This window comes from Ilyonectria robusta (genome assembly GCF_021365365.1).
Source record: "Ilyonectria robusta strain PMI_751 chromosome Unknown BGZ61scaffold_9, whole genome shotgun sequence".
In the NCBI taxonomy this organism is placed as follows: domain Eukaryota; kingdom Fungi; phylum Ascomycota; class Sordariomycetes; order Hypocreales; family Nectriaceae; genus Ilyonectria; species Ilyonectria robusta.
In genome coordinates this window covers 1-25,491 of record NW_025764443.1, presented here as the reverse complement: position 1 = coordinate 25,491, position 25,491 = coordinate 1, and the positions used below count along the sequence as shown (strand labels likewise).

Genomic DNA, 25,491 nt, shown 5'->3' with positions numbered 1-25,491 from the left:
CGGGCCAGGATGCGAGTTGCCCGAGTTTCGTGGATGACTACCCAAGTAAGTGAATTCTACCAGGCTTCCACTCCCTCTTCTGGCAAGCAATCTTGATCTTATCTTTCGAGATCTTCACTGGGATATCGCAATCCTGGCGCTGACGACAATTCCGATTAGACCGAGCCTTGCGCCAAAGTTAGGGAGTGAGAATAGTTGCGAGAACTCCTATCCATCATGGCATCTGCCGCAAAGAAGCTGCCCGGGCTGTCGCTCGTAGTGCCCGTCGTTGCGCCCCTCGCCGTCGGCTCTATAGGATATGCCGCCTGGCGCGTCAGCTGGATTCCCCTCATGAAGTCATTCATAATGGGTCCTGGTCGCACTTCGAGGATACTGTTGCTGCTGTTTGTCCTGTTTAACTGGAAGAACATGCCATTCGCGTGGACCGTAAGTATGCTACGGCAGCTCCGTCTCCCATATCGCACAATCGCTAACATGAAGCCAGTATCGCGTCTTCTACACCATTTTCTACCACATGTCGTTGCGCAAGTCCCCGAAACACGGCCCCAATGCGCTCTTCAAGCCCATCATCACTCCCTCGCACTCGCCTATCCTCGAGATCGACTACAACCTGCACAAGTCCAACTCGACCTACTTCGCCGACCTTGATATCTCGCGAACCCACCTCGTCTCGTACCTCGGCCGTGCCTCCATGGCGTCCCTCTCGCGCAACTCGCAGACCAAGATCGTTCTGGACCCGAAGACGGGCGCCCCGGTCAAGGGCCCCATCGGCATCATGCTCGGCGCCGTCGAGTGCAGCTTCAAGCGCGAGATCTCCGCCTACAGTGGATTCGAGATGTGGAGTCGCGTGCTCTCCTGGGACCGAAAGTGGCTGTACATCGTCACCCACTTCATCCCCAAGAACGCTGCCCGGCCGACTGAGTGGCTCGACGCCCGCTGCGCCAAGATTCGCAAGCGCGGACCCAATGATCCTGCTGGCGGCTGGGAGAAGAAGATTTACGCCACGGCCATCAGCAAGTACGTCTTCAAACTCGGCCGCTTCACTGTGCACCCAGCCTACGTCCTCGGTGGCGAGTCGGGTCTGCTACCAGAGCGTCCCGGCGGCTGGATGAGCGGCGAGGAGCAGGTGGGCGACATGTCTGTGGATGTGTCGGATGTTGATCTGTCGGTCGAGGGCGAGTGGGATTGGCGTCGAGTCGAGGCGCAGCGCCGCAAGGGTATGGAGTTGGCTTCAAATTTCCACGAGCTGGAGAAGTTGCATGATGTCTTTGATGGCGGCAACAACGGAGCGTTGGGCAAGTTTGGGCCCTAGAGATCTAGACCAAGAGGTGGAATAAGAGAAGACGAACGATAAGAAGATGGAAAAAGACAGTGCTGACTCGGATAGATGGCGTTCAAAGACGGAATTGGGGCATGGAAACCCCGTGGGTAATGTTGCGGAGAGTTGGCAAACCTCTAATATTAAGTATGCCATTTATATAGCAGACCTGCTTATGATGTACATAGAATTGCGCATGAAGAATTTTACGTCATGTTGTCGTCTTACATAAAATAGAACCCCCTGCGAGAAACGCCCAAACCATCCTGATATCTAACGCCTTGCGATATAAACACTCGAATCCCATTAACCTTTGGCCCGCCGGTTGTGGACAACAACGCTCCCTATAGTGCAGCGGCCACAACTGCCAATACAGCTGCTGTTCCAGCCCAGGCTAGGTCCTGGGGTAGAATATTTGCCGCAGCGGTTGATGCTGTTGCCTTGGCGGCCGCGGTGGTCTGGGTGGCGACGAGGTTCGCGATTTGGGAGGCACATAGTTTGGCAACGAGGTTGGCCGTGTCTTGACCACAAGTCAGTGAGAGTTGATGGGACAGATGTTGAAGGATGAACATGTGTGAAGCAGGTGACGAGAATGGGAAAGATGCCGAGAGGAGAATGTATGGTTCACATACCGGAAATTTCGTCAAGATCGCAACCGGCCTTGACGAGACATGGCGACGTGGTCTTGATGATGGACTCGAGCTGGCTGCACTGGCATTCGACGTCTGTGGTTTCACACCCGTGCTCTTTTGCGCCGACGGCGAGGCACTTGACGGCGCACTTGGGGAGGCTTGCTTGGAACTGCGCAAGTGCTGCGAGGTCGGTTGCGTTGGTAGCAGCGGCGGTGGCGAGGAGGGCCGTTGTAGTGAAGAGGAGCACGCGGTGAAGGATCATGGTGAGATATTGGCTCGACGACGGTCGATTTGGCGGAGAGAGATCGATTAGAGGGACAAACACACAGAGGCTGAAGGACAGTGGAAGTTTGTTGGGGATGTCGTCACCCACAGACGAGGTGAAACGAGCTGCTACTTGTTGGTCGTTGGAGGATGGGCGGACGTGGAGTTGACTGGGTTGGCGCAACATAAGGTGAGTCTGGTCAAGCCAACACGAAGACGAGGGAATAGCGAGAGGCACAGCCTTAATGAAGCAAATCCAAGCAAGAAAAATGTGACCGAGTCCTCTTCATGCAAATGGCAGCCCGCCATACATGGACCCCGTTCCGGCACCCTCATCTGAGCATGCGTCCATCCCCAGCGCCACCGTCACATCCTCATCGCCCTATGATCGAGCCGGGGGGCACCACGAGAAACAGCGCCACCAACCAAGGGACGACGTGACAGGGCCGGGGCGCATTGCGTCCCGCTCAAGCCCTCAAGCCCTCAAGCCCTCAAGCCCCAAGCGTAAAAGGCAGAACCGAGAGCGAGATGCGCGATAGTTCAGTGTCAGTCCAAGACCAAGGGGACCCTGCGTCCACGTTGTGACGGCGAAGCGCCCCCTGCGCTTAGCAAGTTAGCCCCAACTGCGCCGTCGTCTGCACGCTCCCCGGCCCCGTTAGTCGTCGCAGCGGAACAAGGCGTGTGACCCTCATTCGGACACGCGCAGAAGCTCAATTGCAATAGTCCGGGGGGCGGCGTCGACGAGAATTGGTGGACTGTGGACTCGCGGGTGCAATTCGCCTGGCTGGCGAGCTGTGGCGCTGGACCGGGCTGTCGGGGCGACGCTGAGAGCCAGTGGGTCGCCTGCTGTGGGGGGCCCACCGCCTGCATCGGCGCCAGGGGCCGGCCTATGGGGCTGCTGCGGTGCCTGGGGGCCGGCGAGTGAGCGCGCTGTGAGGAGGTGGCACAGACGCTGGAGACCCTGACGCAGTTGGTTGGCTGCTCTATTTTGCCGGCTCTGTGATAGGATCACCAGGATGGTGAGTTGACGGGTTCATTGGCGGGGACGCGATGGGATAGGTAACTTTTCATGTTACGGATTCAGCAAGTCGCGTAATGGCAGAAGGGCTGGTAAGGCGGAAGAGGTTGTTTATTGTGTCAGTGTGTTGATATGTCAAATCTAGACTCTGGGACACGATGAATGAATCCTTGCTCACCTGCGTCTGGACTGTCGAGAGACGTCAAGCTGCAAAAGGCCAAGGCAAAGAGGACAGTCGCCACCCTTGACGAGGTGACAGTCCACGCTTCTTCACGCTTCTACTAATTCCCTTCTGCAAGGACCTTTCCCAAGGGCACCGGATCCCCGCATCGGATCATGTCGACGCGTTCCGGAAGTCCAACCCTACGACCAGGATTCTCCACGGCCCAATCCCCTCGGCCATCCGCACACCCACTCAGCCACCACCTCCCTCGCAGCGCAACGGCTCCTTGCCGCAAGCCCATGATGCAGCGGTGGGCGTACCTCGGGGCCATCGCCCGCATTCGATCGCGGGGAAGACGGACGAGGGTCGGTTGCGCAGGCGTCGCCAAAAGGTCTTTGCGCCGCCCAGCAAACGTCGTGTAGAAATGCTACCCTGCCGGTGCCGTGGTCCCGGACGCTCGCCTGGCGACTCTGGACGAAGATGAGACTGTGACAAGACGATGCCGAGACGGACTTCCGACTCCTGACGTGTGTGTGTTTAAGCGAGCGAAGTTGCACGATAAACTATGATTCGGAGCTATTTTAGACGTCGAGATATGGGTGTTAGCCTGTCGGGACGAAAATGGGACCCTACCCACCGTACAACGAAACACTTGGGGGATTTCTTCACGGGTGACTGGGGCGCCCTGAGAACTAGGACAGAATCCCCCCCAACCACCTGATACAGGGGCCCAGGTCAAACCTGAAGAGTACATAATACTGCCTCCATATGTTGAACGGTGTTGCACACTTGGGAGTTTTATACTTCGCGACATTCCGTCATGAGTTCCGCAGCAAGCAAGCCACATCGTTAGACCGCGCCGACTTCAGCTTCGCATGTCCACGCCGTCCTCTACCTACTTTTTGTTGGTTGGGTCGATGATACCATGGTCCGTCTGGTACTGTTGCAACTGAGACGAAACCCTCATACTGGAGACGTGCGAGGATGTTGCGTGGTCAGATACCTCCTTTGAGATCAGCCGGACCATACAATGTTCTTGCCGATCCGCTTGGTTCCAACGTTCCTGTGATTGGAATCACTGTCCTCGTGTTGTTATAGGTGCACATGCATTGCCGTCGAACCCGGGGGAAAACGATTCCGGCTTCTGTAACGCCACCAGTGCGAGAATCACGAGCGCACGACGCGCCAATAAGATCGAGATTTGGTCACAGTATTGTAATAGGGATTCTCGTCTGAGGAGTGACTGATTGCTCATGCCCCCATCTTCGCCTAATTCACTCAGAGAGGTGGCCTCTTGCCCGACAAACGTCTTTAGCAGTTTTCCTCAATGATAGATTTTGTATTCACGGAGAAGCAATGGCTGACTCATTATCCCATCGTACATGTGTGTCAACCTGGGCTTGAGCCTGTTGTTGGAGACTACATTGGCCTCAGCCTCTGGGAGCCCTAACAGAAGTGCGGATGTAGTTTCGCGAACATACCAAGCTGCATTTCCACTACCGAATGTTCGATATTGTGTTCGGGTTCCAGGAACAGCGCAGGAAATTTAGTGAACAAAGACGAGCATTCTCGGGTTGGGTCGTTAAGGGGTGTTCGATTGCGTTCAATCCGAGTGATGGCATGGGGTATCACCAACGCTACTGAGGCTGGCTGGAGTGTGGCGGTAAATTTAATTCCCTTGGTTTGATTGCCGGATGTATGCGTCACCTACAAGTTAAGCCTGGCTTTTGGAGGATAGGTTGGTGACCCTTGATTCGGTCCGGTGCATCGGCTATTCGTACAGATATTCTGCCAACCATAGATCCGGGAACAGTGTACGCAATATCAAGCGCCAGCAAAGCCTTGCAGAACGACATGGATTGTTGACTTTACCCATGCTAGAAGGGGAGAGCTTGCTATCGGTTCCCAGACACAGCCAGGACGAATGATGGTGATTATGGGTGACTGCGATCTCGCATGGCCTGAGAATGACTCGAGATCTCGCCTTTATCTGACCTCCAAGAACAACGCAGAAGAACTTCCCAGAACTTTCCCTGAAAGATGACATGGGCGAAAGACCATATCATATTGCAAGTCTACAGGCAGCTGGGATGAACCTCCCGGTGTTGGGGAGTTGGCATGGACGTCAAGTTTGCATCAAAGGAACAAGAATATCTATCTAAGACTCCATAATAACTAACGACTGGATCTGAAACAGAAACAATCAGGATTCAAGTTGTTCAGTTGACATTTTAAATATGTTTATCAGCATCGGCAAGTTTTTCCTGCCTCAGTGCTTGACTCTAATATTGGTCATCATCATGTGAACTTGAACCCCGTCTCGAAAACAGTTTCGATTCCCTCGAGGGAACTTCCAGCGAAGTTTAGAGTGTGAAAAAGAGGGAATCGTCACCGCAAGGTCGACGGTGGCACCCCCCTCGCGTCAAGAATGAGCCCCATTGAGTAACCCAGCTTTCGCCGGGCAATCGCATACCTATCAACCTCGACAACAAATCCTCTGCGCCCGACACCACACTCGCAGGCACCAAGCGGCTGCCCACCTCCCCTCACGCGCGCACCAGTTCCAAGGGACCGTCGAGACCCTGGATCGGACTCATATCTTCATCCATGAGGGCCAGGGAACCGAGCAGAAGCTTCGAGGCTGGGTTGGTTGCGAGGATATAACGGTGGACAGGGCCGGCGCAAGGAGAGGGCCTGGGCGCGGAGGTCAGCCGCTGTGCTTTTATGGCGGCGCGTTTCCGCATTCTCGGTAAAGAGACGTCCGGGGACTTTCTCCCAGAGCATGGAAGGGAGCGAGACGCTGCCGGAGCAAGCGTCTCTGTGTGTGAGCTCCGAATAGCGATTTTTTGAACGAGGAGGGTGGTGAAGAAGGAAAGAAAAAGGTAAAGCTGGAGCTCGGATTTGAATTTTTATTGTGATGGGGCTGCGGGGAGTGGCCTTAGGCAGGCGCAGGGGTACGCCTAGGCGTTTTTTCACCGCGTGGTGACGGCGGAACAGCCAATCCGAGCTTCGTGTTGGAAAGGCTGGGACAGCTGCCTTCGTGCCTGTTCAACTATCTCTGCTACAAAGCACCGGCGCATCCATCGTCGACGACCGGCTTGAGTCTCGCTCCATAACAACTGTGCTCTTGCGACTCGCGAGACCATCTCACCATCGAACCCGCCGTCTTCGATTGCCCCCCCGTCGTACGCGCCCATCTTGAGGACGCGAAAAAAAACAGCCACACCCTATTTGCCTTCTTCGCCTCTACCGCAACAATGTCGGGACTCTTTGGAGGCGCCGCGTCCGCATCGGCGAGCAATACCGTCGGCGATCTCAAGTTGGACGTTGCCCTGTCCGACCCTCCCACTGATGCCGTCTCCGACCTGGCCTTCTCCCCAGCGCCAAACGGCCCCGACTTCCTCGCCGTCTCTAGCTGGGATAACAAGGTCCGCATCTACGAGATTGCCCAGAATGGCCAGAGCCAAGGCCGCCACGCCTACGAACACAGCCAACCCGTCCTGAATGTCGACTTTTCCAAGGTAAGACTTCTTCTCTATTCTAGGGGACGCGATAGGGTCACAGATTGCGGAAGGATGTGCTAACCCCAGATGCAGGATGGAACGAAGATCGCCTCCGCCGGCGCCGACAAGAACATCAAGGTCTGCGATCTCGCCTCGCAGCAGGATATCGTCATCGGCACGCACGATCAGCCTGTGCGAACCGCCCGCTTCTTCGACAGCGGCAGCGGACCCATGGTCGTGTCTGGATCCTGGGACAAGACGGTCAAGTACTGGGATCTACGACAGCAGGGCCCCGCGGCGACTGTGACGTGCCAGGAGCGAGTCTACACAATGGATGTCCGGGACAACCTCTGCGTTGTCGGCACGGCCGACCGCTACATCAACGTTATCGACCTCAAGAACCCGACCAAGTTCTACAAGACCCTCCAAAGCCCCCTGAAGTGGCAGACGAGGGTGGTGAGCTGCTTCACCGACTCGGCCGGCTTCGCCATCGGTAGTATCGAGGGTCGATGCGCGATTCAGTACGTGGAGGATAAGGATTCAAAGTATGATGCCCCCAAAGTTAGCCCGCATGCCCACTCAGGCTCTAACGTGTCCAGCTCCAACTTCTCCTTCAAGTGTCACCGCGACCCTCCCGCCAACAGCGTCACCAACGTCTACGCCGTTAACGACATCTCCTTCCACCCCGTCCACGGCACCTTCAGCACGGCCGGTTCCGACGGCACATTCCACTTCTGGGACAAGGACGCTAAGCACCGTCTTAAAGGCTACCCTAACGTGGGTGGTAGCATCACGTCCACGACCTTTAACAAGAACGGCAGCATCTTCGCCTACGCCGTCAGCTATGACTGGAGCAAGGGTTACCAGCACAACACACAGAACTATCCGATCAAGGTCATGCTGCACCCGGTTCAAAACGACGAGTGCAAGCCCCGGCCGTCGATGAAGAAGAGGTGAAGGCAGATTGTAATGGGTGGAGATTTAGGCGGTGAGCGGACATGGAATGGGCTATCTTGTTTGGTTATTAAGTATGTACGACAGTAAAAGAGAGATTGAGAACGAGAGATGGAGAGGGAGAGGTGGTGGAATTGAGCTAGTGGACAAAAAGTCATGGTGGATGGGGAGGTGTTACGAGAGATGATACCATAGATACAACACAACAACTATCACACCAAACAACCAGACAACACATGGCACAAGATGTTAGGTAGCACCGAGTGGGAAATTGATTCTGGCCATTTGTTTGTCTTGGAACAATCATTCAATATTTGTAGTTTTGTGATTCGCCCAGATCATGAAGGCTATTCGTAGCTCGAGTGGAGCACAGGTAGACTATTAGAGTGCGTAGCAGCAACACTGGCGCAAACATGGAAGCAATTACAACGCTATATCCCTAATTCCAGCAAGGTCGGTTATCATAAAAGACCGTCACCTTCGTATAACACCCCCGTTTCGTGACAATATCGGACCATTGATGCGGAGCTGGCCATCAGGCGGTCTTCTTCTGGCTGCCCATGACATCGTCGACAATGCCCTGCCACAGGTCCACGATGAGGGTGCTTTGGTCCTGATCCTGGGGCTGCTCGTGGGCAAACTTGAGCTCGACGCCGTCCATGGTGACGCCCTCAACCGCGGCGAGGGGCGCACCGGGGACGACGTTGTCCGGGTCGGAGGCGACGATGGCGCCGGCGTGGAAGCGGGCGCTGAGGTCGGCGGCGTCGGAGAGCGAGGCGTGGTAGGCGCCGTAGTTGTCCGGGAGGAGGGGCATGCGGGGAAGGGGCTCCGAAGACACCGGGACCGGGTGCAGCGGAGGGAGCACCGTTGCGTCGAGGTGGGCGGAGGGAGTCTGGCTGGGCGTGGATGAGTGGAAGCCCTGCATCAGAGGCCGGGCGCGGTTGGCGATGGAGGGTTGAGGGGTGGGGCGGTGGGTGGTGGTGATGTGACGAGACTGGGAAATGGTTAGTCAAGACGTTCATGATGGTGGGAGAGTAATGGGATTGAAGTTGAAGTCTATCCCATTGCAGTAAAACATACCTCGTCGGCGCGGCGGGTGCGCAGGAGCTCGTCGTACTTGGGCATCAGGACCGCGCCAGAGCTGCGCTGGGAGTCCAAGATGGCGCGGGACAGTTTTGAGGCGGGAGCGGTGATTCTCGACATTGTGATGGATGTGGTGTGGCTTGGTTTGGTTTGTGTGTAGAAGAGGACTACGAGACTTGGCTGGGGGGCCGAGCTTATATGTGTATGCAGCAGCGGTGACGGCTGGACAATGGCAATCAGGCGACCCGGAAGACGAGATGCTGATAAGAGTCACGGAATTGGTTCCTAGACAATGGAGGCGGTTGGGGGGGGGGGGAGAATTGGATGTTGAGGGATGGAAGGTCCGGGTGGGCTGCGTTGGGAATGGCAGCAGATAAGAAGAGACAGAGTTAAGATGAGTGAGGGCGAGGTTGGTATGGGGATGATATGGGGGGGATAAGATGGAGGGGAAACAGGAGGGACGGGACAGACTGGGAGCTCTAGATATAGATGTTCGTACGACTACAACTCAGGGCGTGCAGTGCTACCTACCTTAGACAATGGCATAATGGGGATGGGCTATGGATGGGGGGGAAGGGGAAGGGCAAGGGGAAGAGAGGGTGTGACTCTACACATCTACACTATTCAAACTCCGGACTTCCTCCTCCTCGCTATTACACAATTGCTACCACCGCTGGCGGTCCGCCCCCCCGAGCTCGACCTGGTACTACTATGTACTTCGTACACACCCACTGGGGACAAAGCAGCTCCAGCTCAGGGTGGTCACCCGTCACTCGCGGGACAGGGCCGGGCTGGAAGGGAAGAGGGTCCGTCGCGATGCACTCAAAGCTCCCCGTACCGCGCAATGTTCTCTGACCGACACCTGCACAAGCTCACGCACACACGCAACGCGCGCGCCATGCATGCGCCGTCTCCACTGACAGACCACCATGGCGGCGGGGAAACCAGGCCATGGGCCGTGTTGAGATCCAATCATGACGCCTCACCCGCGGCGCCGCCCTGTCACCAGCTTGCACCTTGCACTGCCGTTCCCGCTGGGGAAACAGGAAAGGCGTGTGGGTGTGTCTCAGTTTCCACTCCGAGTGAACAGCGCTGAAGGGATTCCAGACCACATCCCCAAGCCCTGAATCCCCAAGGAGGCCTCGCCTCATTCTCCATCCTCAGCGTACGTGTCACGGGGACTCATCAGTCCTGGCCCTAGCCTTGGCAGCCAAAACAAACTTGGAACTAGAAACCGCCACGTGCGCTGCTGTCCATCGTTCTATCCACTACGTTCCTCCGAGGAGAGTCTGTGGGCACGAATGGCGGTGGCGTCATCTCCAAGGGCTTCCTTTGAATGCAGGTTACAAGCCTGCCGTACTGCGCTGTACCTGCTACGGCACACTCGTCGTCCTTTCTTGGGCCCCTCTCCGTCGGAAATCGCAAAAGGGAGCGGACGGGAACTGGAATTGGAACTCGTTGAGAAAGCTTCAGAGGGATGGAGGGCCAACTGCGAAGTGGAGCAGCGCTGCTTTAAGCGACATGCACCTCTCCCCCCCCATGTTTCTCTGCTGATCAATCTGGGCTCGGCAGGGGAACGGCGGAAGATCTGGTCAACGTGGTGGGGGTGTCTTAGCTGAGCTGTGAGATTTGCCGTCGACGCTTCAAGCTCGATGGATGGGACTCAAACAACACAGCTAAGCCACGATAGGGGACGTGCAATCAACGACATCCAGACTCGAACATGAATCAAGGTGAAACCGGCAACTCACCCCCCCTCGGCCTTTCTCAGGGACAACCTTTCAAAGGGTTCCTCTAGGGTCTTCCTGGGTCGCCCTCACCAAAAGCGGCAACCAAGCTAAAGTCGCTTGTCGGAACGGCACTGGGGTATTGCTGGGGGTTACTGGAAGAGAGCTGTGCCAGTGTGCAGCGCCCACAAACCCAGAATTCAAGCTCGAGCTCCAGGGCGAGCCGTGACACCGAACACCGAACAGGGCCCTTTCCTTCGGGCTTCGGTCCCCACGTCCGCAGCAGCAAGGAGAAACGCAGGCAGGCCAAGGCTTGTCATCCACGGGACTCAGGAACCCGCCATCTCGGTTGCTCGGGAGTCCCCTTTTGACCGGGGGCGCTGGCCGCCAGTCTCTGCCCTCTGTGTCCCAGGCACACATGCTGTCTCTCGATTTTTCCGTCGGCACCGCTGAGCATTGCCGCGGGCCACCGGGACCGACTGCTGCTGGCGATATCGGCAAAGAGGAAGGAGCAGCATCTTCTGATTCCGATATTAATTCTTCGTAGTTACGAGGCCCATCTTCGGAGAACCGTCCATCTTGTCCGACTGTCGTCTCCGTGGTCGGCATCTTCGAGGGTCATTGCTCAATGCTGCGGATGGTGTAGTGAGCACTCGGTAGCTGCCAGCCAGGTACATGATTTCGGTACTCCTGCACAGGGAGGGCAGCACAACCAGGGACGCCCACCGCCTACTACGTACATAGTACTACGTAGTACGGCAGCGGCCCGGGGGCGTGCGAGTGCCCGTCCAGGGGTGAAGCACGTGTTGTTTGTGCTGGCTGGTGTCTTGTCTTGTTGAGTCGGTTGGTGGCTGATCCATTCCAGCACGGCCTGAAAACGCATATCTCGGGGGGCCGGGTCCAGCACCCAGCGAACAGCAACCAGACAGCAACCAGGCCGGGGGTGGTCGTTGAGGCGGCACGAGGAAATGGCCAATTTCAACGGAGCTTTTTCGTGTTGCTATTTTGGAAAGTTTTGGAAACGGGTCACGAAACTGTTGAACTGTGCTTGTTTGACCAGCCCCCCCGTGCGGCCGTGCCTCGCTTCACCGAGTTTGACCTGGTACTGACAAGGGCGAGGTGAAGCATGCGGCTCACCGTGGGTATTGTCTAAAATGACCGTTCTCAACAGAAAGGTACGTACCCTCACCGACCAAGCGTCGGCAGGGCCACCGATACTTCTGAGTTGCCCATCATCGGGACCATCCGACAGCCTCACATTTCAAATCAAATCAAATGGCCCCGGGACGCATCCGACTGAATTGAAGATCTTTGCTAGTCTTCTTTTGTTCCCGAATCTTGCGAAACGAAAGGCCGGCAAAAGGAGCACACAGTCCTCGTACGGTCTTGTACGCTTACCCCTCCTCCGTCGACACCACCATCGTGACAGCTCGTGCCATCCCGTCCAGCAGTACTCCATGTACTCCATGGTATAGGTACAGTCTCCTCCCGTCGTGATTGGGGCGTATCTGGTGGTATCTGGCCCCTGGATTGTAGAGCTTCGTCAACCCTCGACTTTGCATTATCTCGCTGGACGCCGTCTCGAGGGCCACTCCACCCGCTAACCTTGTCTCCCTGTATCTTCCACCATGCGCCCTGACACTCTCTAGCAGTGGCATCAAGAAGGCCGTCACTTGCGCTTGCGTAGTCGTCAAGGTCTCACATGCAATGCTCTGACTGTTTTTGTTTTGCCCTCGCATCATGCAGACTAGGAAGCCGGGTGATCCGATTATTGTTGCTGGCCCCCTCCTTCGATTCGCGGCGACAAGTCCGGAGGGTGGGTTATAAATAAATGCACCTGTGATACAACACGCCAGAGCACGAATCCTCTGCGATTGGGTCTGATGAGCATATGGAGCGTCCAAGTTGGGATGTGGCGGGGAGATCCGTTTCCTGAATTACCCGGAGCTTGAGAAGCCGGTGTTGCATCTCTACGCTGTTGATCTTCTCCCAGGTCTCGCTCTCCTGGGTCACGACTCCGTTTAAACTGCAGGAAACCGGGCCGGTGATTATGACTTGCCTTATCGAGAGGCTGAAGCACGATAACGCGAGCTTGATAGCTTGGCTTGCAAGCATTTGCTTTTAAATCATGATTTGTCGACTGGTCCTCACCGAATGCCCACATGCTGCCCCTCTCCGTCAAAGATAATGAAAGCAATGCTTAGGAATACGGAACAGTATGCATTAATTTGAAAAGAAATAAATCCAGGAAAAAAAAAGTACCGCGCTTTGGAGACTGGGAAGCTACCTATGTTCCACTGTTCGGCGATCGAGACTAACTAGTATTTTCGGTTTGGATCGCAAAATTGTCAATTGCGTCATGACAGCTTCGCCAATGTGCCCCGCCATCGAGCTTCGTCGCATAAGATCTCAACACCAATTGCTCAATAATAGAAAATTATTTTAAATTTTTATTGAACAAAACCTCTTTATTCTATTTCACCCTATCCCTTATCGCTCTTCCCGCGTCTGTTGCAAGCTCAGCATCTGAGACCCCTCTGTTCCGGGCCTCGTTCGGCGTTCAACCCCTCCCCCACCCGGAACTAGACACTTGGCGCAACTTCACGGCATCATCACTTCGGTTGTACAGCTTCGACAGACTCTCCCCAACCCGTATCCTCGAATAACACCAGGAACACGGACAAAATGGCAGCATTAGAAACGAGGAAACGCGCCGTCGACTCAGACAAGGGTAACCAACACTCCCCAACGCTTGTCTGATGGCATCTGGCTAATCCACTCCGCAGTCTGGACAACCCTCATCACCAACCTCGACTATCTCTCCGGCCTCCTCACGCTGCACCACTCCCTCCAGCGCGTCAACTCGCGCTACCCGCTCGTCGCCCTCTACACCGACACGTTCCCCGAAGAAGGCCACGCCGCCCTGCGCGCCCGCGGCATCGCCACGCAGCACATCCCCTACCTGCTGCCCACCAAGGGCCGCGACTACTCCAACGACCCGCGCTTCTACGACTGCTGGAGCAAGCTGACGCCCTTCTCGCTGACCGAGTACTCGCGCGTCGTCCAGCTCGACTCCGACATGCTCGTGCTGCGCAACATGGACGAGCTGATGGACCTCGATCTCGACCCGCCGACCCTCAGCGAGACGGGCTCCCGTGAGAATAGCACCCGTGTCTTCGCCGCCGGCCACGCTTGCGTGTGCAACCCGCTCAAGAAGCCGCACTATCCCAAGGATTGGGTGCCGGCCAACTGCGCCTTCACCTTCCAGCACGCGACGCCCGACGCTGCGCAGACCGAGGGTATCGACCCTTCCGTCGGGCCGCTGGGCTTCATGAACGGCGGCCTGCAGGTCGTCAACCCGTCGGCCGAGCTGTACAACCAGATCGTCTCCCACATGGAGGCCGATGCCGCCAACATGGACTTCGCCGACCAGTCGCTGCTGTCCGACCTGTACCGCGGCCGCTGGGTGCCTCTGCCCTACATCTACAATGCGCTGAAGACGCTGCGGTGGAAGGGCGTACACGATCCCATCTGGCGCGACGACCAGGTCAAGAACATCCACTACATCTTGAGCCCGAAGCCGTGGGACGAGATAGACGATAAGGGGGAGTGGACCGGCACGGAGGAGTCGCACAAGTGGTGGATTGATGCAAACCGGGAGAGAAAGGCGCAGGAAACGGAAAAGGGAATCAACGACCGATACTGAAGCAGTAACTCTTTGTAAGGGGGCAGCGAGGCGTTGGTGGTGACGAGAATCAGGTCACGGCAGATGAGCGTACACGAGAAGATTGGGGGCATAGCCAACTTTACTTTGCGAGACGCCGCGCATAATATTGGTATCATTCTGGTAGGTATCATCTATACAAACAAACATCTGCCTGCCAAGTGCCTCTGACAATAAGAAACGCTCAAAATTCCGACCTCAATATAGCCACGTTCTGCCCCTGAAATCCAACTCCTGACTAGAAAAACATCCCGTACATACCGTCTCCAAAGCCTCTGCATGTACATAACGTAATCAAGAGGCGTTGCATTTTCGCCAATCTATCATGGATGGGTGCGTGACTGTATTCTTAAAGCAACGGATGCCCCAACCTAAACCCGCTATCTGTGCAAGAAAATGGACGTGTAAGAAAAAGATCCAGCCAATAGAGACCGAAAATTGTATGTGTAAGCCGTAACGCTGGTGCTTCGTTGTATATTCGTGTCGTGGAAAGCATCCATCCTCTTGAAAAAGGATTGTTGTGAGTGAGATCCTCTTGGGTCTCGTCGTTGCGTTTAGTGTTTCTTGTATTTCTGTCAAGTTGTGAGTAAAGGGTCAAGTGCAAAATCGAAGAACAATCAATGCTTACCTCCTCAATCCTCCGCCGATTGTTAGGATCGATAGAATTCGTTGCTCCCATTAGGGTCTGTCCAATGGCCTTTGTGACACCAACGGCCGGTCTGAAGATGATGGTCGGTGCACGCCTCAACACTGCCCTGGCTGCTCCACCGGCTGACTGGCTCCCCATGACTTCTCCTGGCACGGCGATGATGGCATCGCGAGCCAAGTTCACATCGCGGGTTAGGGAGCGGTACCCGCCTCGAATACCGGAGATAACACCCGTGGGCTGGTCGGCGTACAGCGATATTTGCTTCTTGTCTTCCGGATCGAGGTCGTCATCCTCCCACGAGCCCTCAGGCTGTTGTTGTTCGGAGAGCATGCCCTCGGCTCCCTGCAGGGCATACTGGGTTCCGACGGCGAGCTTGGCACCTAGTTTGACAATCTCGGTGCCCGTCGTGCGTGCGAAGGCTGCGGCGCCCTTTGAAATGCTGCGGATCACCCGGCCGTCCTTCTTGTATTCACGGAGCGGAATCTCGACCAAATCCTTAAAGCCACTGCTGACATTGACGATCGAGCGTACTGGGGCCAAACCGGCTAGAACACCGGGAAGCTGGTTGGCCTTAACTTCTGGCGTCCAGATGTCATTCAGCGTCTTGCCGAGCCGGTCAAAGCCAGAAACACCGTAGATGATGACGTGCCTCAGGACCAGCCGAGATTCCTCCAACACAATAAAGTTCATGAACTCGGTCGTGTGTCCGGAGCGAAGACCCGCATAATCCACCCGCTTTGGCTTGAAGTCGAGCTTAACGGGCACATCGTTGACTTCGGCACGTTGGAGGAATGGTACGTCGCTTGGAGAGGAGTGAACAGGCACATTGTCGTCTTTGAACTCAAAGAACCGAGTGATGAAATCCAGAGCATCCTGATCAACGTGCAGTCTCAAAGGTAGCAGAGTCGCCCGTAGGACAATCTCAGACGCCTCGAGACTTGGTTGTGGCTTGACGTTCAGAAGCTCAAGATGAACCATGCTGGTGCCCATTTCACGTTCTCCCATATCCTGGTCGTATGTTGCAAACTTCTTCCAGGTCGAGGTTGGGACGTGGTCAAAAACGTCCAAGTTGTTCACCCTCACATCGATGCTGCTCATAGTTTCTCCAGAATCAGGCGGGAATGCAATCAAATCCACATTCACTCCCTGGAGTTCAAATGTGATTTTATGGTGTTTGCTGCGCTTGAGCCTGAGTCGCTTTGATCTCGACTGTCGGGAGCGTACGGTTCGGTTCGTCGTTGCCGTAAATGCCGTGGTCGCGACGGATTCAGTCTCGGTTGCATTGTCATTGAGGCCCTCGTTAATCGCCCGGGATAGTTCTTGGGGATCACGGTTTGCTGGGATGCCGATGTAGATAGAGTTGAAGAGGAAGTCCCCAATGGCCTCTTCGTCCTCTAGTTCCTCTTCATACACGTGAGCCTGCCCAGATCGTGCTTGGCGCTCGTATGCCTTGGTTTCCACATCCTGGACAGCCTTGGTGATTACATCTCGTGTATGCGACCAGTCATAGCCATCGAAGAGATTCCAAATGACGTGGACATCTCGAACAGACACACTCAAGGGGCTGCGCTTTACAAGATCCGCAGGTGCTCTATCGTAAGTATTCTTGTTCGAGTTCCACACCTTGGCTTTGCCGTCCTTTGAGGAGTCGCGGTCATAGTAGTCTTCATGAATGACCAGGTCATCTATGTCGTCCGAGTCTTGGCTCTGGCTTGTTGACGAAGGATCAAAACCAGTCAATAAAACACCCTCATTGGTATCTTTCATCGTCGTTCCATGGGACAGAAGCGAGCTGCTCGTGGCATCGAAAAGTTCCTCTGTAACTGGTTCATCCTCATAGAATTGTGACTCGATCTGCAATGGACTGTCGGTGGCGAAGTCGACATCCGAACCACTACCCGCTAATTCTTGGGCACCAGCAAAGTCTTGATCGAAATCATACTCTCCTTCCGGCTTCCCGAAGGCCTCGGCAGAAATGGAAGCGAGGAGATCCTGGACAGGGATCACGTTGGTTCGGTACTTGTTCTCCTTGCTGGGCGGCGTTGGTGGTTTCAGAGCGTTGGCTAGCGAGATGAGTGTCTGTGTAGAATCTGCGCAGGTTTCTAAGACTAGAAGATCGTCCCTGAGTTCGACGTTGACCCGTTTCTCTCCATCTTCACCAGCTGTGATGTCTACAACTGCCTTCGCGGAAGAGATGTAGCAAATGTCCACATAGCCCCGTGCGCACATGTTTGCCACTTGCCGAGAGGTCGAGGAGGATGCACGAGGTCGTTGGGTGACGGGCAAATCATTCTCCGTAAGCTGAGAAACATCATCGATGAGTAGAATGGAGGCCTTGTTGATGTTCAGAACGGCATTGGTGTCGACATCCTTGGGGAGCACAGCAACAAGGTGCGCATCGGTTAGTGCAATGACCATCTTCGAAGGCTGTCCCAAGGGATTCAAGCCAAGCAAACAGTCTCGGAAGCCGACATCCAAAGTCATTGGCTTCCCAGCCTTCGTCTTCTCAGATCCAGGGGAACTCGGTTGTCTTGCCAGAGCATGGTGTGCTTGATCTCCGAGGCTTGCGACGGATGCAGCGAGGCTAGCTTCGAAATCTTGCGGAGTTGCGTCTTCGCCCAGGTCCAACAGATCCATGATAGTGTGAACTCGGTACTCGATGTTCAGATCCTGCATCTTCAACTTGATGACAGGCTCAATCTCGTCTCCAATCATCCTAGCCATGATGACAGGTCCTCGGGATGAGATCTCTGGGAAGGCGTATGTCGAACTGCCAACCAATTCCTCGGATTTATTTCGCTTGACAGAAATACCGTGGATCGCAATGGCAACAAGAGACGGCATCGAGATGTGCCCAACATTAAAGTCGCTGATTTCGGCGCCCAAATGTCCAAGCTTGCCTCCAAAATCCAGACTCACTCCCACCTTCTGGATTTTCCCCAGGGTCAAGAGCCCTGGTCTATCGTCCTCAGGTAGGTATTTGGCGACTGTCGAGAGCTTTGCGATTTCTTCCCCGAGATTTGGAAGTACCGAGAGCTGGGCCATATTCTGAACACGAACATTGACCGCATCAACGGAGGCCCTCAGAACAGAACCCTTCCTTCTCTGACGCAAGAGTGTGTCTACCATGATTTCATCATTTCCGTGATCAAACTTGACCTTAGTGGGGATAATGAGTTCAAGAAGCCTCTCTAGGTCTTTATCTTGAGGCGCCATTAAGAAGTCCATTCGAACGCCGCTGATCTCAGTGCTGATCGCGGGATCGGCTTGAGAGTTCTTTAGGAATGGCCCGGAAACTCGCATCACGCTGCAAGCCATACCAATCCCCTCCTCTCGACTGACCAATTTGATAGCAGTTGATTCAGCCGCAACACTGCAGTCCCTTCCAACAAGCTCCACCAAGGCACCTCCAATCCTGAGGTTTACCTTGTTTTCGGAAGCGGCAGACTTGTCACCAGGGTCAATTGGTGTATCAAAGCGGACACCTCGAGGCTTCTGCTGAGGTGCTACTGCTGGCTTTGGGGTGGGCGAAGGACTCGACGCGATGGAAGTGCTCATGTTCAGGAAGCTGCTTAATCCGCCAAACCAGCTGAACGTCTCATCTAGTCGCTGCAAGTCGACCTGGACTACAAGGGGTAGCGTTTCAATATCGGTTTTGATGTTATCGCCCGACTGAACAATCTTGATACCAATGTCTGTACCGGAAGATAGGAAGGTGTCCCTGACTGACGTACTCATTGGCCTGCCACTGTCGAAAGAGACAATATCATCGTCCGCATAGCCAAAGCGGAATTTTTGCACGTCTATCTTGGTTAAAGTAGCCGGTTGGGACGTTGACTGATCTCGACTTGTCCTCCTTGACGCAATTTCGGTAGGGGACATCGATATGGTTAGATTCTGAAGGGTTGTGCTCAAGAGCACCTCCTCATCGAAAATAAATGCCGTTGGGTCCAAGTAACGCTCGGGTGTATCTGAAACTCCACCTAGCCTGTTGAGAAAGTTGAGTTTGATCTCTTCAAGTGCTATTTGGACATCCAGAGCCTTCTTTGCTGGTTCCTGTTGCTTGCCATCTTGTGAGGTGGCAGGTGGTTTGTTGTCCTTAACAGCTTCAAGCAACTTGCCGACGACCATCGCAAGCAGGAAACCAAGAGAAGTGTCGAAATTGATGCTGATGGGAGAGAGAGCTACCTCAAGCGTGTTATCGACACCTGCACTCGACGCTGGAGGGCTCTGTGGCAGTGTAGGTGCGGCCCCATGAATTGAAAATGCACCTGGTGCCTGGGGGTACACTGATCGTCCAAGAGATTGGGACAGCTGGGCTACCGACTCGGCTGATGCAGCATGAACGTGAATGTGTTGATGCTGAGATGGTACGTAGATTGATATGGTCTTGAGATTGAAGATCTCCTTGACGAGTCGGGTTGGGCCCTTTGGTGTAGGCACATCGTCCTGTTGTTTCACTGGTGTGTGTGGGCGCTCCGGGTCCAGGTCAGCAATGCAAGCCCTAGAGAAGGCAGGTGAAGATGAGTCGCTGTCCGAAGATTCAGCTTGCGGATCAGTCTTTCCAGGAGTCTGAGGTGAGCTATCCGTTGAAATTGATGAATCGACAGGATTCTGCGGAGGGGAGTCATCCGCGTCATCTTCCCAACCACCAGGCATAACTGGTCGAGGTGTCTGCGGTTTGACCACAGGGACCAAGTCTTCTTCTTTCTGTTGCTCCACTTCCGGTGCCGGCTTTGCCTCCTCGGTAGTTGGAATCACTTCATCCGTGGTCGATTTCACTTCCTGTGGCGAGGGCTGCACTCCCTCCATCGTTGGCTTGACTTCCTCCGGAATTGACTTCTCCAGAGTTGGTTTCACTTCTTCCGGAATTGATTTGACTTCGTCCAGAATTGGATTGACTTCTTCTGTCGTTGACCTTGCTAGCTCTGCAATTGAATCGGGCGGTGGGAGAGTATGCTGTGACGCAGCCGGAGATAAAGCCGCAGAGGCTTGGGGGTCATTCTGAGAAAATGCGCTCATGTACATGCTCTCGGCTTCTTCATGCGTGTACACATGAGACTCGGCGAGATCCCCGGTCGAGTCAAGCCCAAAGCTACCTTTGGATGAGGTAGAGCGCCCCAGAGGTTGATCGGGTGAGGGCGGCCTCAATGCGTCAGTGTAAGCTGGACGGTATGGAAAATCCAGTGACGGGGCCGATCTGGCTTCTTGTTCGATGCTTGCCCACTGCGGCCTCTCTCTCTCCTCCTCAAATGCCGCCGAGTATGAAGTGTGGTCAGTGGGACCCATCGTTGAGTGAAACAGAGGCTCATCGATAGGGTCATCGAGCGATTCCTCAATATCCTCAATAGAGTCCTCAAGAGCCGGGTGATTAAAGTCATGGTACATAGAGGCTCTAGGAGTGGCTGGGTTATCGTCGAATTCGTCATCTGCAGCATCGGAAAATTCATAAGGGATGGCGAGCGCCTCCTCGCTATCGCCAAGAGGGTAATCGGGTTCGGAAGCATCGTCGGGGTTATCAAAGCGCTGCCTAAAGCTCTCTTGTGATGACGCCATAGGCTCGTCATGGAAGCTATCTTGCGATAGAGTAGTAGCCTGACGGGAGGGAGGATTCCTCGTCATGACTGGGGAGGAGGCGGCAGAAGGGGATGTCATCGATGGAGATCGCGCCAGCGCGGAAAATACGTTCGCTTCAGAGATGAGGTATGCTCGAACATTAGACAGTGATATGTGACGCTTGCCTTCTTTGTGCACGATGGTGGGTGATCCATCCTGTTCTTGTGAGTGAGCAGTGACGCCTTCGACATCGATGTCTTCGAGAGCGATCTGAAACGACACTAGTTCGGTGGTTGGTGAGTTGGGTTCGACAGGCACTTCAACATCCAGCTGGAAGGTGATGCCCTTTATCCTGACCTGCATACGGTCGACTATGCCTTGTAGGAAGTCTGCCAGGAAGGCGGGCAGTGAAAGCGGCTGGCCCGTTCCCAGCGACGACTCCTCCTCGCTTCCATCGTCGCTCATCGTAACCGAGGCACCGAGGTCCTGGGTCTCAGCGGCCAGGGCATCTTCGAGCTTCCGGCGTTCCGATGATGGTTGTGTCTCGAGGAAGGATTGTGCAAGGTCAACTGTATTGGGTACCACAGCGGTATCTTCGGGCGTCTTAGTCCCGGGCGTGCGACTCGACTTGGGCCCAGCTCCCAGAACTTGTAGGGCGATATCAACGCCATCGATCTCGACGGTTATGGGGCTCGTGTAAAAGTCCATCGGGACGGTGACTCGGAGGAGAAGGACTTTGGCCTTTTGCAGCCTAAACGTGGCCGGGAGCTGAAGCAGCTTCTCAAGCTTCTGCGCTGGGTGTCAGCGTTATCAACATATCGTCGGGCCCAGTGGCTGCCTACCTTGAGCTTGATCCCAACATCGCGAAACTCGAACACCGTATTCCTGCCCAGCGCAAGGTCCAGGTTCTCCATGTCGAGCGCCTCAGCGTCGAGGAGCTCCAGCCTAGACAAGGCATACCGGAGCAGCCTCTTGGGCATAGAGGAGCTCTGGAACGACTGAAAGAACATGGCCATGGTGCCGACGGAGTCGAGGGTCTCGGGTCTCGGGTCGGAGGGAGAGGCGGCGGCGATGGCTGCCCTCGCAGCCGAGTGTGAAGATCAGGGAGACGGGAGATGAAAGAAGAGACGGTCAGCGGCTCGAGTTGTTTGTAGTCGACGGTGTTAACCTCTAGGCAGAGCCGGCGTCGGCGTGCTATCAGTAGACCCCCGGCCAGATGCGGGGCCGTAGGGCATGATTAGAGGGAACGGAAGGCCATGGACAGTCCAGGCAGGTTGGCTGAAAGGGTTCGAGGGCTAACAGGGTATAGGAGAAAGGGTGGGAAGAGAGGAGTATAAAGCGGCTGTGGCTGCGACCGCTCAGGACCGAAGATAAAGTTGTTTGTTTGATGGAAGTAAAGGTCCCCAAGGTTGTCGAGGTTCCCAAAGGGTCGGGTCACCGGCCAGTACGGCATGGATGGCTGAGGCGGCGTAACGCGGTCCAAGTGGAGCGCCCCGTGGAGCCCGTGGACGAGGGGGCTTTGGGGGACTCAGCGGACGTTCTAGGCTGCTCAAGCGGCGGGTGATGCGCTGGAGGCCCAGCGCTAGGACCGCTATAAGCATAGGCTCGTGACTCGCCTCCAGGGGTCCGCGCATGGTGATTTAGCGGCTGCGGTGACGTGCGGGCCCCCAAGTCTTGCCTCTTCAGGGCGGGCGCGCGGCCGTCTAGCATCGTTTGACCCGTACATCGCGCTCTCAGTGGGCGCCGTCTATCGATAACGGATCCCTGATAAACGTCATGGGCACGACACCACCCTTTCATGCGCTTGGCAGTACAGTACCGGACAAGAGCATTGCGTTGCAAGGGTATGAGCACGGTTCAGAGGGCCAGCGGTTAGTTACCCGCCAGTTCCACTGCCTTATTGGTCGAGCCATGGGTACCTTGTTCCCATCCATCTTGAGTCGTTGAGCTAGGTAAGTTATGCCCTCCGCTTCGGTTCGCCATCTTGCAACCCTGGCGGTTTGGTGAGAGCAGTGGGCCCTTCAAGACACCCTGTCGTCCTATTCCCGTGCTTTCTTTCACCTAATAGGTGCAAGACAAGAAAGACAAGCTTCCACATCCATCAGGAACCGCGTGTGGGTAGTTCCAAATGAAGTTAGTCCATCACAAACGCCGGCTCACGCGAGCATCTACATCCACAAGCCAAGCATCTACCAATGACGGCTCAAACCAGGTATCTCATCTTTGTGGCTTTGTGGCCCTTGTCTGAATCTATTGGCAATGGGCTCTATGAGAAGAGATTGTCTACCATCCCGTGATGGGAACTCGTTGATAGCTAGTAGCCAAGGCTACTTTAAAGATTCTCTAGTCCGAGACTCCTCCGCTTCGTCCGCCCATAAGACTCGGCTATCCTCCTGCCCACTGACTCGCCGCTCCAGTAGGCTCCAGTGGCGGTTCCTAGGCCTACAAACGGCGCCGTGTGCTCTCCTGCCATCCACAAGCCTTGATTCGGCAGACCCTCTCGCATCGTCCGGATATCATCGTCCCCATTCTCCAAGCCGACCTGGAAGTTGCTGTAGCTGCCGAAACCCGCAAGTTCGTCATGGAGCCAGTCTGTGGCCAAAAAAGCAGTCGGCTTGCAGTCGGAATCGCTTTCCGAGTAGTGAGGTAGGCGAGAGTAGTAGGGCTTGAAGAAGTTCAGAAGGAATCCGTCCTTCTCCTTACTCGCTAGTCCCGCTACTTTGCTGGTAATGTACTCCGATTGATCGCCGTAGGTATAGAAGAGGAGAGTGGGATGTGAGGTTTCCGGCGAGAGGCTAGCAAGATCGACAATTTCTTGGTTCCATTGCTCTGGATTTGATTCAGGAGCATAGTTGGGTGATAACCATTGTACAAACCCTTGGACCTTTCTGTCTTCGCCCTTGGGTGCAAGCCAGAACGCCCTTGGGAAGCTGATGTATACCTGCATAGTGAATTAGTACAGTGGTATTCAGTATATATCAACACGAAATACCTTCTCCAGGCAACCGTAGCTAATAGATTCGATCGCCTTGGTCATGCGAGCTGGAAGTGCAGGCTCAAATGCATCGAGATTTCGTTTTAGCCATCCGAGGGGAGTTGTGACGACGACATCGTCGAATTCCAGCGTCTGTCCACCCTCCACCTGGATCTTGACCTTCTCTTCGGGATCCATGCGATAGGATATCCTCTCGACCTTGGTCTGGAATTTGATCTTAGCACCCTCTAGAACTGGCTTTGCGATGGTATCCAGAACTTTCTTGTAGGTTCCCGCGCAGAACAAATTTTCTGCAAAATATTAGCAACGACCTCCAGAAATCTTGCATGGTAACTTTTGCTCACCTCCCTCAATGCACTCCTCCAGCCAGAAGTATTTTAGGCTTTGAGAGAAAACTGGACTTCCGATAAACGCACCCCACAGTTCAGACATCTGCATGAGAATTTTCCGCCTCTTCTCGTAGTCCTCCTCGGTATCGGGGATCTTCTCGACAGATTTCCCGAGGAAAAAGTCATGCAGACTCTCGTCGTGGTGAATGTCCTTGTATGACTTATTTGAGTGCTTGAAGGCTTCTTGGATGATGTCCCACATCATAGTAGAATATGCCTCTCCCTCCTCGATCCTGAAAAGGTCGCCAGCTTGATCAAATATGTAGGACCCGGTGTCCCAACTGCCAACTGCCGTGTTTGTCTGCTTGGCAAGGTCCAGCATAGGGTTGTCTGTTGTGCCATGAATCCAGTTGGGGCCGAGATCTACCAAGTGTCCATTGGGAAGCGTCTCCTGATGCATACGGCCTCCAACGCGGTTCCGGGCCTCGATGACGGTGACGTTGAAGCCATACTGTAGGAGGATATCTGCGCATCGCAAGCCAGACATTCCAGCGCCAACCACGGCGACGTGTGGTTTTGAGCCAAGATCGCCCTTGGTTCGCTGCCAAATCAAGTCAGCGACGTAACACAAATGTATCTTGGTGGCGGAGAAGGATAACGGATATCAGCCACGAGGAGATATGTGCCGCAACACTACACCTAGTCATAGAGCTGGTCTCAGACAAGGCATTCACTAGGGCGCCATGGTGGTCTTTCGTACCTGCTTAAGCCCCTCCATCGTAGCGAATTTCTTCAAGAGTTGGCCCTGGTCCAGATCGGCCAGGCTGGCCAGGCGAATTGATCTGAGATCCTGGTAGATCCTGGAAGAGTTGCGTCTGGAAGGACTAGTGTAGCATATAGAATAAGCATCCATGTTGATCGGCGGCGATGAAGAGCAAAAATAAATATGTTTGAAGACAATGTCGGGAATAGTTGCAATCTGGGCTTCCAGTAGTAGGACAGGTTTGTAACTGTAAGGGCGGGGCGGGCGCAAGGTGCCAGCTACACTTGAGCCGGCTGATGGGGGATATAAGGTTGGAGCTTGATAGGGAGGTCACCAGGCGTTAGGGGAGGCTAATTCCGAAGGTAGGCGGGAGATTAAGGCTGCGTGAGTAATGACAACTCAAAAAGGGGATAGGATGAGATATCGTGATGGAGAAGATCACGAGGGAAATGGATCCCGAGGATGCGCGTGTCTGTGTTGGTGGACGGCGAGTCTAGAGCGGCTCCCAGGCAAACCGGGCACGACCCGGCCAGTTAGGTCAGAGCCACCCGACTAACGCTCAAAGAAAGCAAAACCGAGGCGGATAAAAATGGGAAAGCTTCGTCCAACCGGGTATCACCATTATGCAGACCGGTCAGAGCGACCAGCAAGAACAGAAGAGGAGAGGAGGAGGTCTCAGGCAGGCAAATGCCGCCAAACCACACCAAGCATGAATCGCCGACCAACCACCACTAAGGCGGGGCCGATAAGGAGGCTTCGGAGCCATACGAAGCTCGGCGGGAACCGAGTGAGGCGAGCATGAGCCTCAAATGA

The 25,491-nt window shown here is 54.9% G+C and overlaps 8 protein-coding genes across 8 annotated transcripts; 3 read left to right on the top strand and 5 right to left on the bottom strand.

Moving 5' to 3' along the window:
- The first annotated feature begins 55 nt into the window (after positions 1-55).
- On the top strand, positions 56-1,529 carry BGZ61DRAFT_419294 (uncharacterized protein). The gene is made up of 2 exons (XM_046243458.1): positions 56-426; positions 485-1,529. Exons 1-2 carry the CDS (start codon positions 217-219, stop codon positions 1,310-1,312), a joined length of 1,038 nt encoding a protein of 345 aa, XP_046104493.1. The 5' UTR covers positions 56-216; the 3' UTR covers positions 1,313-1,529.
- Positions 1,530-1,662: 133 nt separating this feature from the next.
- On the bottom strand, positions 1,663-2,212 carry BGZ61DRAFT_531987 (uncharacterized protein; the record flags this gene model as incomplete). The annotated part of the gene is made up of 2 exons (XM_046253806.1): positions 1,663-1,838; positions 1,951-2,212. The coding sequence occupies 2 exons, from the start codon at positions 2,210-2,212 to the stop codon at positions 1,663-1,665; spliced, it is 438 nt and encodes a 145-aa protein (XP_046104492.1).
- A 1,099-nt stretch (positions 2,213-3,311) lies between these two features.
- On the bottom strand, positions 3,312-3,774 carry BGZ61DRAFT_450681 (uncharacterized protein). Its single transcript, XM_046245750.1, has one exon. It carries the CDS (start codon positions 3,733-3,735, stop codon positions 3,514-3,516), a length of 222 nt encoding a protein of 73 aa, XP_046104491.1. The 5' UTR covers positions 3,736-3,774; the 3' UTR covers positions 3,312-3,513.
- Positions 3,775-6,652: 2,878 nt separating this feature from the next.
- BGZ61DRAFT_351028 (WD40-repeat-containing domain protein) lies at positions 6,653-7,855 on the top strand (the record flags this gene model as incomplete). The annotated part of the gene is made up of 3 exons (XM_046240295.1): positions 6,653-6,916; positions 6,992-7,443; positions 7,498-7,855. 3 exons carry the CDS (start codon positions 6,653-6,655, stop codon positions 7,853-7,855), a joined length of 1,074 nt encoding a protein of 357 aa, XP_046104490.1.
- Positions 7,856-8,387: 532 nt separating this feature from the next.
- Positions 8,388-9,055, bottom strand: BGZ61DRAFT_477465 (uncharacterized protein; the record flags this gene model as incomplete). Its single annotated transcript, XM_046248899.1, has 2 exons — positions 8,388-8,846; positions 8,933-9,055. 2 exons carry the CDS (start codon positions 9,053-9,055, stop codon positions 8,388-8,390), a joined length of 582 nt encoding a protein of 193 aa, XP_046104489.1.
- A 4,292-nt stretch (positions 9,056-13,347) lies between these two features.
- BGZ61DRAFT_477464 (glycosyltransferase family 8 protein) lies at positions 13,348-14,368 on the top strand (the record flags this gene model as incomplete). Its single annotated transcript, XM_046248898.1, has 2 exons — positions 13,348-13,393; positions 13,449-14,368. 2 exons carry the CDS (start codon positions 13,348-13,350, stop codon positions 14,366-14,368), a joined length of 966 nt encoding a protein of 321 aa, XP_046104488.1.
- Positions 14,369-14,479: 111 nt separating this feature from the next.
- BGZ61DRAFT_450674 (uncharacterized protein) lies at positions 14,480-21,967 on the bottom strand. Its single transcript, XM_046245749.1, has 3 exons — positions 21,434-21,967; positions 15,015-21,380; positions 14,480-14,958 (listed from the first exon to the last, which is right to left on the bottom strand). The coding sequence occupies exons 1-3, from the start codon at positions 21,605-21,607 to the stop codon at positions 14,941-14,943; spliced, it is 6,558 nt and encodes a 2,185-aa protein (XP_046104487.1). The 5' UTR covers positions 21,608-21,967; the 3' UTR covers positions 14,480-14,940.
- A 956-nt stretch (positions 21,968-22,923) lies between these two features.
- On the bottom strand, positions 22,924-24,510 carry BGZ61DRAFT_351164 (uncharacterized protein; the record flags this gene model as incomplete). Its single annotated transcript, XM_046240310.1, has 3 exons — positions 22,924-23,532; positions 23,584-23,876; positions 23,931-24,510. Coding segments are annotated over 3 exons (1,482 nt in total), but the record flags the coding sequence as incomplete, so codon positions are not given.
- Positions 24,511-25,491: the final 981 nt, after the last annotated feature.

Coding starts and splice junctions, on each gene's coding strand:
- BGZ61DRAFT_450681 (XM_046245750.1), bottom strand. CDS start 3,735: ATGCGGGCGATGGCCCCGAGGTACGCCCACCGCTGCATCATGGGCTTG.
- BGZ61DRAFT_450674 (XM_046245749.1), bottom strand. CDS start 21,607: ATGGCCATGTTCTTTCAGTCGTTCCAGAGCTCCTCTATGCCCAAGAGG. Junction 21,381..21,433: donor ATGTTGGGATCAAGCTCAAG/GTAGGCAGCCAC, acceptor CACCCAGCGCAG/AAGCTTGAGAAGCTGCTTCA.
- BGZ61DRAFT_419294 (XM_046243458.1), top strand. CDS start 217: ATGGCATCTGCCGCAAAGAAGCTGCCCGGGCTGTCGCTCGTAGTGCCC. Junction 427..484: donor ACATGCCATTCGCGTGGACC/GTAAGTATGCTA, acceptor ACATGAAGCCAG/TATCGCGTCTTCTACACCAT.